Source organism: Gorilla gorilla, chromosome X (genome assembly GCF_029281585.2).
Source record: "Gorilla gorilla gorilla isolate KB3781 chromosome X, NHGRI_mGorGor1-v2.1_pri, whole genome shotgun sequence".
NCBI classification, from domain to species: domain Eukaryota; kingdom Metazoa; phylum Chordata; class Mammalia; order Primates; family Hominidae; genus Gorilla; species Gorilla gorilla.
Window position 1 is genome coordinate 58,922,858 of NC_073247.2, and position 13,088 is coordinate 58,935,945.

A 13,088-nucleotide genomic window follows, 5' to 3' on the forward strand; every position below is an offset into this window, starting at 1 on the left:
AGGACGGTCTCGATCTCTTGACCTTGTGATCCGCCCGCCTTGCTTCTCAAAGTGCTGGGATTACAGGTGTGAGCCACTGCGCCCGGCCTTTTTTTTCCTTTTTTTGAGAGGGAGTCTCGCATTGTCGCCCAGGCTGGAGTGCAGTGGCGCGATCTCAGCTCACTGTAACCCCTGCCTCCCAGGTTCAAGCGATTCTCCTTACCCCAGCCTCCCAAGCAGCTGGGATTACAGGCACCTGCCACCACACCTGGCTAATTTTTTTTTTGTATTTTTTAGTAGAGATGGGGTTTCACCATGTTGGCCAGGCTGGTCTCAACCTCGTGATCCGCCCACCTCAGCCTCCCAAAGTGCTGGGATTACAGACGTGAGCCACCGCGCCTGGCCTCTTTGCCTGTTTTATTAGTGGGATTGAGGGGGTTGTTTTTTTAATCAGTATAAAATGTCTCTTCATGTTAAATGCTTTTGGCCTTGAGTGATGCTTTTTCTGACATTCTCATGGCTACTATTTTTTTCTGTTTGTGTTTACCAGATATACCTTTAGGATTCTTTAATTTTTAACCTTTTTGTGTCACCTAGTTTTAGGTATGTCTCTCATACCTCTCATAAAAACATCATAGCAGAATTTATGCTTTTTAAGGCAACTGACAGTGAAATCTTTTTTTTTTTCTTTTTGACACGTAGTCTCGCTCTGTCGCCCAGACTGGAGTGCAGTGGCACGATCTCAGCTCGCTGCAACCTCTGCATCCTGGGTTCAAGCAATTCTCCTCCCTCAGCCTCCCGAGTAGCTGGGATTACAGGCACACACCATCATGCCCAGCTAATTTTTTTTTCTTATTTTTTGAGATGGAGTCTTGCTCTGTCGCCCAGACTGGAGTGCAGTGGCACGATCTCGGCTCGCTGCAACCTCTGCATCCTGGGTTCAAGCAATTCTCCCTCAGCCTCCCGAGTAGCTGGGATTACAGGCGCCCACCATCATACCTGGCTAATTTTTTGTATTTTTAGTAGAGACGGGGTTTCACCGTGTTAGCCAGGATGGTCTCGATCTCCTGACCTCATGATCTGCCTGCCTCGGCCTCCCAAAGTGCTGGGATTATAGTCGTGAGCCACTGCACCCCACCCCAACAGTGAAATCTTTAGGCCACTTTTTCTCCTTTAATCTCTCCCACTTTTTCTGGCCTTTAAAATGGAGCTTTGGAACACTTGTAATTCTTATTCGTTTTCTGGTCCCTAACCCTTAACTTCTAGCTTTTGCTTAGACAACTTTTTTTTTTTTTTGAGATGGAGTCTTGCTCTATTGCCCAGGCTGGAGTGCTATGGCACAATCTCAGCTTACCGCAACCTCCTCTTCCCAGGTTCAAGCAATTCTCCTGCCTCAGCCTCCCGAGTAGCTGGGATAACAGAAGCGCGCCACCACACCCGGCTAGTTTTTTTATATTTGGTAGAGATGGGGTTTCACCATGTTGGCCAGGCTGGTCTCGAACTCCTGACCTCAAGTGATTTGCCTGCCTCGGCTTCCCAAAGTGCTGGGATTACAGGCATGAGCCACCACGCCCAGCCAATTTTTTTTCTTTTTGAATTCCAGGTTATCATTCTGTTTTCTTACTGACACACTAAGTCACTTATGTTTCAGGAATCCTAATGTAACATATAATATTACAAACCCCCAATCATGTTATCGTTGTCATTTTAACTATAAATATTAAATATGTAATATATATAATATAATATATAATATATAAATATTACCATTTACCTTCCCCTTTGTCTCTCCCTATCTTAAGCCCTTCTAGTCATGCAGGAGTCATTTGCTCAGAGAACTTCTTTGTTCTCCTCCAAAAGTGCATGGGTTAGATGTACTCTAATGGCCAAAAATGTTTTTATTTGGCTGAATAGATCTGTACTGTCTTGGCTGGGTGTGGGGCCCTTGGATCTCAGGTCTTTCTTCTTAGTGCTCCATAGGTGCTGTGAGCTACTGTCTTATTGCCTCCAGGGTTGTGAAGCAGAAGTCTGTTGCTTGTCTGACCTTCTTTCCATTGTAAGCAGCCGTTTTTTGTCTCTGGAAGCTGCAAGAGTTTTTCTTTTTCTTTTTCTTTTTTTTTTTGAGGCAGGGTCTCTATTTCCCAGGTGGGAGTGCAGTGACGTGATCTCAGCTCACTGCAACCTCTGCTTCCCAGGTTCAAGCGATCCTCCCACCCACCTCAGCCTCCCGAGTGGCAGGGACTACAGGTGTGCGCCACCATGCCCAGCTAATTTTTATATTTTTGGGTAGAGACAGGGTTTTATCATGTTCAGCCCAGGCTGGTTTTGAACTCTTGGGCTCAAGCAATCCGCCCGCCTTGGCCTCCCAAAGCGCTGGGATTAGGCCGGGCATGGTGGCTCATGCCTGTAATCCCAGCACTTTGGGAGACCGAGGTAGGCGGATCACTTGAACTCAGGAGTTCGAGACCAGCCTGGCCAACATGGTGAAACCCTGTCTCTACTAAAAATACAAAAATTTGCCAGGTGTTGTGGCGCACACCTGTAGTCCCAGCTACTTGGGAGGCTGAGACAGGAGAATCACTTGAACCCGGGAGGCGGAGGTTGCAGTGAGCCAAGATCACGCCACTGCGCTCCAGCCTGGGCAACAGAGCAAGACTCTGCCTCAAAAAAAAAACTGCTGGGATTACAGGCATGAGCCATTGCGCCCGGCCTAAGAGTTTTTCTTTATTCTTAGAATTTGGGCATTTCGGGCTGGGCGCAGTGGCTCACACCTGTAATCCCAGCACTTTGGGAAGCTGAGGCAGGCGGATCACTTGAACTCAGGAGTTCAAGACCAGCCTGGCCAATGTGGCAAAACCCTGTCTTTACTAAAAATACAAAAATTAGCAAAAATTAGCCGGGCGTGGTGGTATGCCCCTGGAATCCCAGCTACTCGGGAGGCTGAGGCAGGAGAATGGCTTGAACCCAGGAGGCGGAGGTTGCAGTGAGCCGAGATCATACCATTGTGCTCCAGTCTGGGTGACAGAGCAAGACTCCATCTCAAAAAAAAAAAAAAAAAAAAGAATAGGGTTGGTGGGGGGCTTGTTGTGTGTTGTTAGTTAATTAATCCTATCTAAGACTTGGTGAGCCATTCCTTCATCTCAGGGAAATTTTCTTTCATACTTGTTTAATTCTGACATCTCCACCTGATCCCTTTTCTCCCCCTGCATTTCCTATTATTTCCATATTTGGTCTCCTGGACTTGGCATCCAGGTCTCTCTACTTTTTCACTCAAATCATTGAACCTTAGCTCCATGCCTTGCAGTGGTTCTTCTGTTCAGACTTTCAGACCATTACTGATTTTTCATAATGTGACCTTCTTCATTTTACCTGTTAAGTGTTTTAATGCTCTGATTAATGTTTTAGAAAGACCATTCTGGCAGCTGTTGGGAGAGATTGGAGAGGAATACAGAGGAAGTGAGGACTGGTTAGGAGGCAGTTTCAGGTGAGAGATATGGTGGCTCAGACAGGGTGAGAAGATGGAGATGAGAGAACAGGTAGGATGGAGGAATGCTTTACATGCAGTAGCCGTAGGACTTGGCGGTGGTTTGGACCTGGGAGTTAAGAGAGTGGGAGGGGGACAAGGATGTCTCTCAGGTTTCTGGTCTATTTAAAACAACTGAACAGATAGAGATGCTGTTTGTTGAGATGAGTAGAGGAGGAGGCCACGTCTAGAGTGGATCTTGGGCTCCTCTCTTTGGACCCCTTAGGTTTGCAGTACCCCATGAGACATCCAGGGAAAAGCAGTGACATGCAAACATGGCCTAGGGTTTGTTTCCCCCCTCAGCTCAATGGGAGAATTGGGCTCCATGGGAATGCTGTTTAGGGATGGCATTTGCTTGCAAATGACAGTGGCTTAAACAAATAGAAGTTGATTGGTTTCACACAAGAGAGTTTGAAAGTTAGCCACTTGGGCCGGATGCAGTGGCTTATGCCTGTAATCCCAGCACTTTGGGAGGCCAAGGTGAAGGGGGCCTGCCCCTCCACACTTGTGGGTATTTCTCATCAGGTGGAGACGAGAGATTGAGAAAAGAAATAAGACACAGAGATAAAGTATAGAGAAAGAACAGTGGGCCCAGGGTACCGGCACACTCAGCATGCGAGGACCTGCACCAGCGCCGGTCTCTGAGTTCCCTCAGTATTTATTGATCACTATTTTTACTATCTTGGCAAGGGGAGTGTGGCAGGGCAACAGAGTGTTGGTGGGGAGAAGGTCAGTAGGGAAACATGTGAGCAAAGGAATCTGTATCATGAATAAGTTCAAGGAAAGGTACTACGCCTGGATGTGCATGTAGGCTAGATTTATGTTTCACTTTACACAAATATCTCAGTGTAGCAAAGAGTAACAGAGCAGTATTGCTGCCAGCATATCTCGCCTCCAGCCACGGGGCAATTTTCTCCTATCTCAGAATAGAACGAATGGTCGGCTTTACACCGAGACATTCCATTCCCAGGGACAAGCAGGAGACAGAAGCCTTCCTCTTATCTCAACTGCAAAGAGGCCTCCCTCTTTCACTACTCCTCCTCAGCATAGACCCTTTATGCGTGTCGGGCTGGGGGATGTAAGGTCTTTCCTTTCCCACGAGGCCATATATCAGGCTGTCTCAGTGAGGGGAAACTTTGGACAATACCCAGGCTTTCTTGGGCAGAGTTCCCTGTGGCTTTCCACAGTGCATTTTGTCCCTGGTTAATAGAGAATGGAGAATGGCGATGACTTTTACCAAGCATACTGCCTGCAAACATATTGTTAACAAGGCACATCTGCATAGCCCTAAATCCATTAAACCTTGATTCAATACAGCACGTTTCTGTGAGCACACGGTTGGGGCTAAAGTTACATACAGATTAACAGCATCTCAAACCAGAACAATTCTTCTTAGTACAGATCAAAATGGAGTTTCTTATATCTTCCTTTTCTACATAGACACAGTAACAATCTGATCTCTCTTTCTTTTCCCCACACAAGGCAGGTGGATCACCTGAGGTCAGGAGTTGGAGACCAGCCTGGCAAACCCCATCTCTACTAAAAATACAAAAAATTAGCCAGGCGTGGTGGCAGGCACCTGTAATCCCAGCTACTCGGGAGGCTGTGGCAGGAGAATTGCTTGAACCTGGGAGGCAGAGGTTGCAGTGAGCGAGGATCACACCATTGCACGCCAGTGTGGGTGACAGAACAAGACTCCGTCTCAAAAAAAAAAAAAAAAAAAGAAAGCCACTGGACATTGCCATTGTTGGCTTAGTAGCCCTCTCGTATCAGGGCTGTAGGAGAGGATCTCTGAAGATCCTCTCGAACCTACTCTCAGATGGCCACTGCTGCTTCAACCACCACATCTTATGTGAGGTGGGAAGAAAGAATGCGGGGCAAAATGAAAAAGAAAGAGAAACGGTCAGGTGCAGTGGCTCACACCTGTAATCCCAACACTTTGGGAGGCCAAGGCAGGAGGATCTCTTGAGCCCAGGAGTTCAAGACCATAGGCAATATAGTAAGATCCCATCTCTACCAAAAAAAAAAAAATATCATCCACGCATGGTGGCACACGCCTGTAGCCCCAGCTACTCAGGAGGTTGAGGCAAGAGGATCGTTTGAGCCCAGGAGTTTGAGGCTGCAGTGAACTATGATCGCACCACTGCACTCCAGCCTTGGGGGACAGAGCAAGACTGTCTCAAAAAAAAAAAAAAAAAGATGCCTGTAATCCTAGCACTTTGGGAGGCCAAGGCGGGCTGATCACCTGAGGTCAGGAGTTCGAGACCGGCCTGGGCAACATAGCGAAACCTCATCTCTACTAAAAATACAAAAATTAGGCCAGGTGTGGTGGCTCACACCTGTAATCCCAGTACCTTGGGAGGCCGAGGCAGGTGGATCACCTGAGGTCGGGAGTTCGAGACCAGCCTGACCAACATGGAGACACCCCGTCTCTACTAAAAATACAAAATTCACCAGGCATGGTGGTACATGCTTGTACTCCCAGCTACTCGGGAGGCTGAGGCAGGAGAATCACTTGAACCCAGGAGGTGGATGTTGCAGTGAGCCGAGATCCCGTCATTGTACTCCAGCCTGGGCAACAAGAGTGAAACTCCGCCTCAAAAAAAAAAAAAATTAGCTGGACCTGGTGGCAGGCACCTGTAATCCCAGCTACTTGGGAGGCTTAGGCAGGAGAACTGCTTGAACCCAAAAGGTGGAGTTTGTAGTGAGCCAAGATTGCACCACTGCACTCCAGCCTGGGCGACAGAGTGAGACTCCATCTCAAAAAAAAAGAAAAAAGAGGCTGGGTGCGGTGGCTCACGCCTATAATCCCAGCACTTTGGGTAGGCCAAGGCGAGTGGATCACGTGAGGTCAGGAGTTCAAGACCAGCCTGACCAACATGGTGAAACTCCGTCTCTACTAAAAATACAAAAATTAGCTGGGCACGGTGGCAGGCACCTGTAATCCCAGCTACTCGGGAGGCTGAGGCAGGAGAATCACTTGAAACCAGGAGGCAGAGTTTGCAGTGAGCTACGTTCACACCACTGCATTCCACCCTCAGTTACAGAGTGAGACTCCGTCTCCAAAAAAAAAAAAAAGCATATACGGCATACCTGTTCCACTTTTGCACAAATATTTTATTTCTAAAGTATGTCTGGGCTCTGGACTAGGGTGAATGAAGTTCAGATCCCAGCCCTACTATTTCCTGGCTGTAGAATATTGGTCACTTACTATTTGTTCCAAACCTTTTTGTCATCGTCTGTAAAATGAGAATGGTAATATTAGTGTGCACTGTTTGTGGGAGGAGGACTGGCAAAAATATGAGAGTAGGAGTTTGGGCTCTTGAGCTTTGGGCCTGGCCTTCAAATTTCCACTCTTTCACTCACTAGCTAAGGGGCCTTGGGCAAGTACCTTATCATGACTGTGCCTGTTTCCTCAAAGAGAGTCATGGTAGTAGTAGTACTCAACCGATAGGACTGAAGTGACTATTGCATGAGTCAGTATTGGCAAAGAATTCAGAATAGTTCCTGGCATACAGCACTGTGGAAGCATTAGCTAGTATTATTATTTCTTATATTGCTGTTGAGCGCTTGTCCTAGTGCTTGGCACATAGTAACTGCTCAATAAATATTACTTTAGATCATTAAAATATTAGAGGCTGCCCAGCCAGTTCCTGAGACATCTACTACAAAAGAATTGTTCATGGTTTGATTTTGTTTTTTACATGATTTGGATGATACAGGAAGAGGGACTGGGAGTTGTTTGTTCCCCTGCAGGTAGCCCGGCTTCAGTAGAAGGAGAGGAAGCCGGCCCTGAGGTCTGGGTTATCATCCCCATTCTTATAGCACTTTGTTCTGTTTGCCCAGGCCCATTGCTAGAAGACTGGGACATAATCAGCCCCAAAGATGTCATTGGCTCCGACGTGTTGCTGGCTGAGAAACGGTCATCACTGACGACTGCCGCCCTGCCCTTTACACAGTCCATCCTCACTCAGGTGTTTTCAGGGACCCTGGGGACCCAGCTGTGGTTGGAGGGCAGAGCCTACCTGGCACCCTGGTTCTGAGCATGCTGGTTGGCATCTGCCCCTAGTCCACGCAGCTGATGGTGGCCTCCCTCCCTCCTCATAGGTGGGCCGTACCTTGTCTAAGGTCCAACAAGTGCTGAGCTGGTCGTATGGGGAAGATGTCAAGCCCTTCAAGCCACCCCTGAGCGATGCTGAGTTTCACACGTACCTGAACCACGAGGGCCAGCTCTCCCGACCTGAGGAGTTGCGCCTGCGGATCTATCATGGCGGTGTGGAGCCCTCGCTGCGAAAGGTGAGCATCCTCAGTCATCTGTTGGGTCCATCACTGCTGCACTCATTAACAGTTCCTGAGACACATGCAGTCAGCCACACTGCTGTGGGCAAGGGTGGAGATGTTCCAGGGCACGAAGTTCTCTTTAAGGAGGGGCGAGCAGTCGGAGGCCTAGCAGACTTAGAAGGAAGACAGAGGCCCAAGGGGGGTGGGTGGGTGGCAACTGATAGACATTGGGGTATGGTTTATCTGGAGAACTCCAGCCTCATCCCTTTCACCCCTGGGCAGGTGGTGTGGCGGTACCTGCTGAACGTGTATCCAGATGGACTGACAGGCCGAGAGCGGATGGACTACATGAAACGCAAGAGCCGCGAGTATGAGCAGCTCAAGAGCGAGTGGGCCCAGCGAGCGAGCCCTGAGGACCTGGAATTCATCCGCAGCACGGTCCTCAAGGATGTACTGCGCACTGACCGGGCCCACCCCTACTATGCGGGGCCTGAGGATGGCCCACATCTACGAGCGCTGCACGACCTGCTCACCACCTATGCCGTTACCCACCCACAGGTGTCCTACTGCCAGGGCATGAGTGACCTTGCCTCACCCATCCTCGCTGTCATGGACCATGAGGGCCATGCCTTTGTTTGCTTTTGTGGCATCATGAAACGCCTGGCCGCCAACTTCCACCCTGACGGCCGCGCCATGGCCACCAAGTTTGCACACTTGAAGCTGTTGCTGCGACACGCTGACCCTGACTTTTACCAATACCTGCAAGAGGCAGGCGCTGATGACCTCTTCTTCTGTTACCGCTGGCTGCTGCTGGAGCTCAAGCGTGAGTTCGCCTTCGACGATGCCCTCCGCATGCTTGAGGTCACTTGGAGTTCGCTGCCCCCTGATCCTCCTGAACATGAGGTAGAGCTGGTTGGACCCCCCAGCCAAGTGGCAGACACTGGTTTTGGTGGCCACAGGGGGTGGCCTGTGCGACAGAGGCACATGCTGAGGCCTGCTGGAGGAGGTAGTACCTTTGAAGATGCTGTTGACCACCTGGCCACAGCCAGTCAGGGGCCTGGTGGTGGGGGGCGTCTCCTGAGACAGGCCAGCTTGGATGGCCTCCAGCAACTCAGGGATAACATGGGCTCCAGGAGGGACCCTCTGGTCCAGCTGCCCCACCCAGCTGCCCTTATCAGCTCCAAGTCCCTCTCTGAGCCTTTATTGAACTCCCCAGACCCACTGCTCTCCTCCTTTTCCCACCCTGATTCCCCATCTTCCTCATCTCCACCATCCACCCAGGAGGCCTCTCCCACTGGTGATATGGCTGTAGGATCCCCCTTGACGCAAGAGGTAGGCTCCCCGAAAGACCCTGGAAAGTCCCTGCCACCTGTACCACCAATGGGCCTGCCCCCGCCCCAGGAGTTTGGCCGGGGGAACCCATTCATGCTGTTCCTCTGCCTGGCCATCCTGCTGGAGCACCGCGACCACATCATGCGCAATGGGCTGGATTATAATGAGCTGGCCATGCACTTTGACCGCCTTGTGCGAAAACACCACCTGGGGCGCGTCCTGCGCCGGGCCAGGGCTCTCTTTGCTGATTACCTGCAGTCAGAGGTGTGGGACTCAGAGGAGGGGGCTGAGGCCACAGCCGCATCTTGATCAGGCTTTCTCAAGCCCTCCATCGGCCCCACCAGATCTCCATTCTTTGCCATGAGGGCCAACACATGAGACCCCACCTCCCTCCCTGCCTGCCAGCCCTAGACTTGTTGGAGCATAGAGCCCTTCCTCCCCAGGCCTAAGTATGTGGAGCTCTGCTTTGGCACTGCCCCGCAGAGGCCACGCCTATTTATTCTGTTTCTGTTGTTTTGTTTTTAACAACTATACTTTGCACACATGAAGGTCACTGCGGTTTGTGTGTTTCTCTGCCTCCTCCCTGGGTTTTGCTGTAGATGGAGTCCTCAGGGGCCCTTTACCTGATGGAGGGGAAATACTTCACTTGGTGGAGAGAGGCTCCAGCTTCCCCCTTGTGATGGGGAGAGTGGATGCTGACAATCAGTTCCCAAAGGTGAGCCCTGGTGGAGCACTGCTTGAGGAAGGCCTGAGTCTGTTTTTTTGGTACATCCATCGGCCTGTAAGGGTCTGTATTATGGCTGTGAATATATGTTTTCAGGACAGCCCCCTGGATGAGAGATAAGAGAGTTCCTGGCTCAAAAAAGGACAAGATTCTTTACTGAGATTGGGAAGTATGGGCTACTTAGAAACGTTGGAGCAGCCACCCCTGGCATTCCACATGTCACCATTTCTAGGATCTTGGCCTCTCTGTGAGGTTTATGCACCAATGCTGGCAGCTCTGGGCAGGGGCCTCGGCCTTCTTTTTGTTTTCCACTTCAGACAGGTACCGTGCAGATGTTAACGAGGTTTGAGCGAGGCGCATCTCACACGAGTGTGAAAGCCCAGTCATCACATTGTTGAATTACAAAAGGATCTAGGGCTCCTATTCTTGTCACTTGCTTTGGAGCCAGTTTGAAAGACTGGCCTAGCCCATGCCTAGCGGCCCTAAACTGAGATTCCAGCTCAGTGCTGTCTTAACCATTTCAGCAGTAGAAACCACTTATTTACCTTCTCCATCTCACTAATATGGACAAACAACAAGCACTGATAAAACACAGGCCCTAATAGAATTCACTTCGTTATTTGGAGGATAATGATCAAAAAAAGGTCCTTTTTCCCACTGACATGCTCAGAGGGTGGGATTCTCTCACAGGCCAGGTGCTGTCATCCACAAAGGATGGGTGAAATAACTGGGGTCCTCAGGTAACGGTCTAGCCACACCAGCTTCTCCCAAGTACTAACCAGGCTTGACCCTGCTTAGCTTCAGAGGTCAGACAAGATCTGGCATGTTCAGGATGGTATGGCTGTAGACCAGGCTGGGTTCTGGCCAGAGCTGTTGCACTAGGCAATGCTGCCAGAGATGAGGAGGCATCAGGGCAGTCATCCCTTCTGCTGTTTGCCCCAAGAATGCCATACAAACCTGGGGATGACCCTTAAAAGTCTCCCGTCACCCCCAGTATTGGGGGGAAGCTGACTATTCCTCAGATGATAGCCCAGTCACTTGAAGAACAGGACAAGACTATTCTGTGTCTAGGGGGCTCAAGCACTGTGTGTGGGTCTAACGAATGCATTTTGTGGAAATGGGCTCAGACTCCCCGAAGGGCCATCCAACCTATGGGAGTGTCTGGCCTTCTGAGGTCCTGAAATGTCTCTTTTGTCAGTAAACAGCTAATACCCTCTGGGATGCATTCTGTGATTTATGAGCTCAGGTGTTTGAAGGACCAGACAAGCCAATTCTGTGGATAGTAGTTTGGGACCTCTGAGAGATAGAAGAGTCCTTTCTGTGAATAGGAGGCTCAGATACCCTGAAAGGCAGAAACCTCTAATATTCCTCTAGGATACTTGGGGTTTCTGGTTCCTGCAAAGATGGCAGACAGCACAAGCTACTGATTCCTTTGCCTGAAACCAACTCTGGAGAAACTAGAGAGGGAAACATGGGTTCCAGAAATTGCAACATAGCAATGAGAGACCCATGGGGAAATGGAAGGCTGTCTTTAACTGGTGTGTGTTTTGACGGGCGGATGGCCAGAGGCAGTAAATAGAGGATAGGTTAGGGAAAAAGATATTTAAGTTCTGGCTCTCACCTCTCCCCTATATTGCCTTGGGGAGGTCCTTGTTTGCCCCCTTCATTGCATTAATCATCCAAACCACTGGTACACATGTCTGGGGGACTAGGATCAGGGCAGCAAGGGCCCTGCAGGGGAAAGAAATAGGCAGCCAGAGGAAATCAGTCCTCCACCTGTCTCCCTCCAGACACCCGGGCTGGTGGATTACACCTAAGGAGACTGCCACCTCTTTTTTTTTTTTTTTTTTTTTTTCTTTTTTTTTTTTATTTATTATACTTTAAGTTTTCGGGTACATGTGCACATTGTGCAGGTTAGTTACATATGTATACATGTGCCATGCTGGTGCGCTGCACCCACTAACTCCTCATCTAGCATTAGGTATATCTCCCAATGCTATCCCTCCCCCCTCCCCCCACCCCACCACAGTCCCCAGAGTGTGATATTCCCCTTCCTGTGTCCATGTGATCTCATTGTTCAATTCCCACCTATGAGTGAGAATATGCGGTGTTTGGTTTTTTGTTCTTGCGATAGTTTACTGAGAATGATGATTTCCAATTTCATCCATGTCCCTACAAAGGACATGAACTCATCATTTTTTTATGGCTGCATAGTATTCCATGGTGTATATGTGCCACATTTTCTTAATCCAGTCTATCATTGTTGGACATTTGGGTTGGTTCCAAGTCTTTGCTATTGTGAATAATGCCGCAACAATCAAAGCAGTGTGTAGAGGGAAATTTATAGCACTAAATGCCCAGAAGAGAAAGCAGGAAAGATCCAAAATTGACACCCTAACATCACAATTCAAAGAACTAGAAAAGCAAGAGCAAACACATTCAAAAGCTAGCAGAAGGCAAGAAATAACTAAAATCAGAGCAGAACTGAAGGAAATAGAGACACAAAAAACCCTTCAAAAAATCAATGAATCCAGGAGCTGGTTTTTTGAAAGGATCAACAAAATTGATAGACCGCTAGCAAGACTAATAAAGAAAAAAAGAGAGAAGAATCAAATAGACACAATAAAAAATGATAAAGGGGATATCACCACCGATCCCACAGAAATACAAACTACCATCAGAGAATACTACAAACACCTCTACGCAAATAAACTAGAAAATCTAGAAGAAATGGAGACATTCCTCGACACATACACTCTCCCAAGACTAAACCAGGAAGAAATTGAATCTCTGAATAGACCAATAACAGGAGCTGAAATTGTGGCAATAATCAATAGTTTACCAACCAAAAAGAGTCCAGGACCAGATGGATTCACAGCCAAATTCTACCAGAGGTACAAGGAGGAACTGGTACCATTCCTTCTGAAACTATTCCAATCAATAGAAAAAGAGGGAATCCTCCCTAACTCATTTTATGAGGCCAGCATCATTCTGATACCAAAGCCAGGCAGAGACACAACCAAAAAAGAGAATTTTAGACCAATATCCTTGATGAACATTGATGCAAAAATCCTCAATAAAATACTGGCAAACCGAATCCAGCAGCACATCAAAAAGTTTATCCACCATGATCAAGTGGGCTTCATCCCTGGGATGCAAGGCTGGTTCAATATACGCAAATCAGTAAATGTAATCCAGCATATAAACAGAGCCAAAGACAAAAACCACATGATTATCTCAATAGATGCA

At 48.6% G+C, this 13,088-nt stretch overlaps 1 protein-coding gene and 1 non-coding gene across 5 annotated transcripts in view; one reads left to right on the forward strand and one right to left on the reverse strand.

Annotated features, from left to right (window-relative positions):
- Window positions 1–9,668, forward strand: part of TBC1D25 (TBC1 domain family member 25) — a 31,567-nt gene extending 21,899 nt beyond the window's left edge. For all 4 annotated transcript variants that reach the window (XM_055375716.2, XM_031005970.3, XM_055375715.2 and 1 more), the window contains 3 exons: window positions 7,349–7,476; window positions 7,610–7,798; window positions 8,066–9,668. In XM_055375716.2, coding sequence (XP_055231691.1) covers window positions 7,349–7,476; window positions 7,610–7,798; window positions 8,066–9,424 — 1,676 coding nt within the window. In that variant the 3' untranslated portion in view covers window positions 9,425–9,668. The remainder of the gene's footprint in view (window positions 1–7,348; window positions 7,477–7,609; window positions 7,799–8,065) is intronic.
- Window positions 9,669–10,150: 482 nt separating this feature from the next.
- LOC115932573 (small nucleolar RNA U13) lies at window positions 10,151–10,250 on the reverse strand. The gene has a single exon (XR_004068837.1). It is a non-coding gene; the product is annotated as a small nucleolar RNA U13 (small nucleolar RNA).
- Window positions 10,251–13,088: the final 2,838 nt, after the last annotated feature.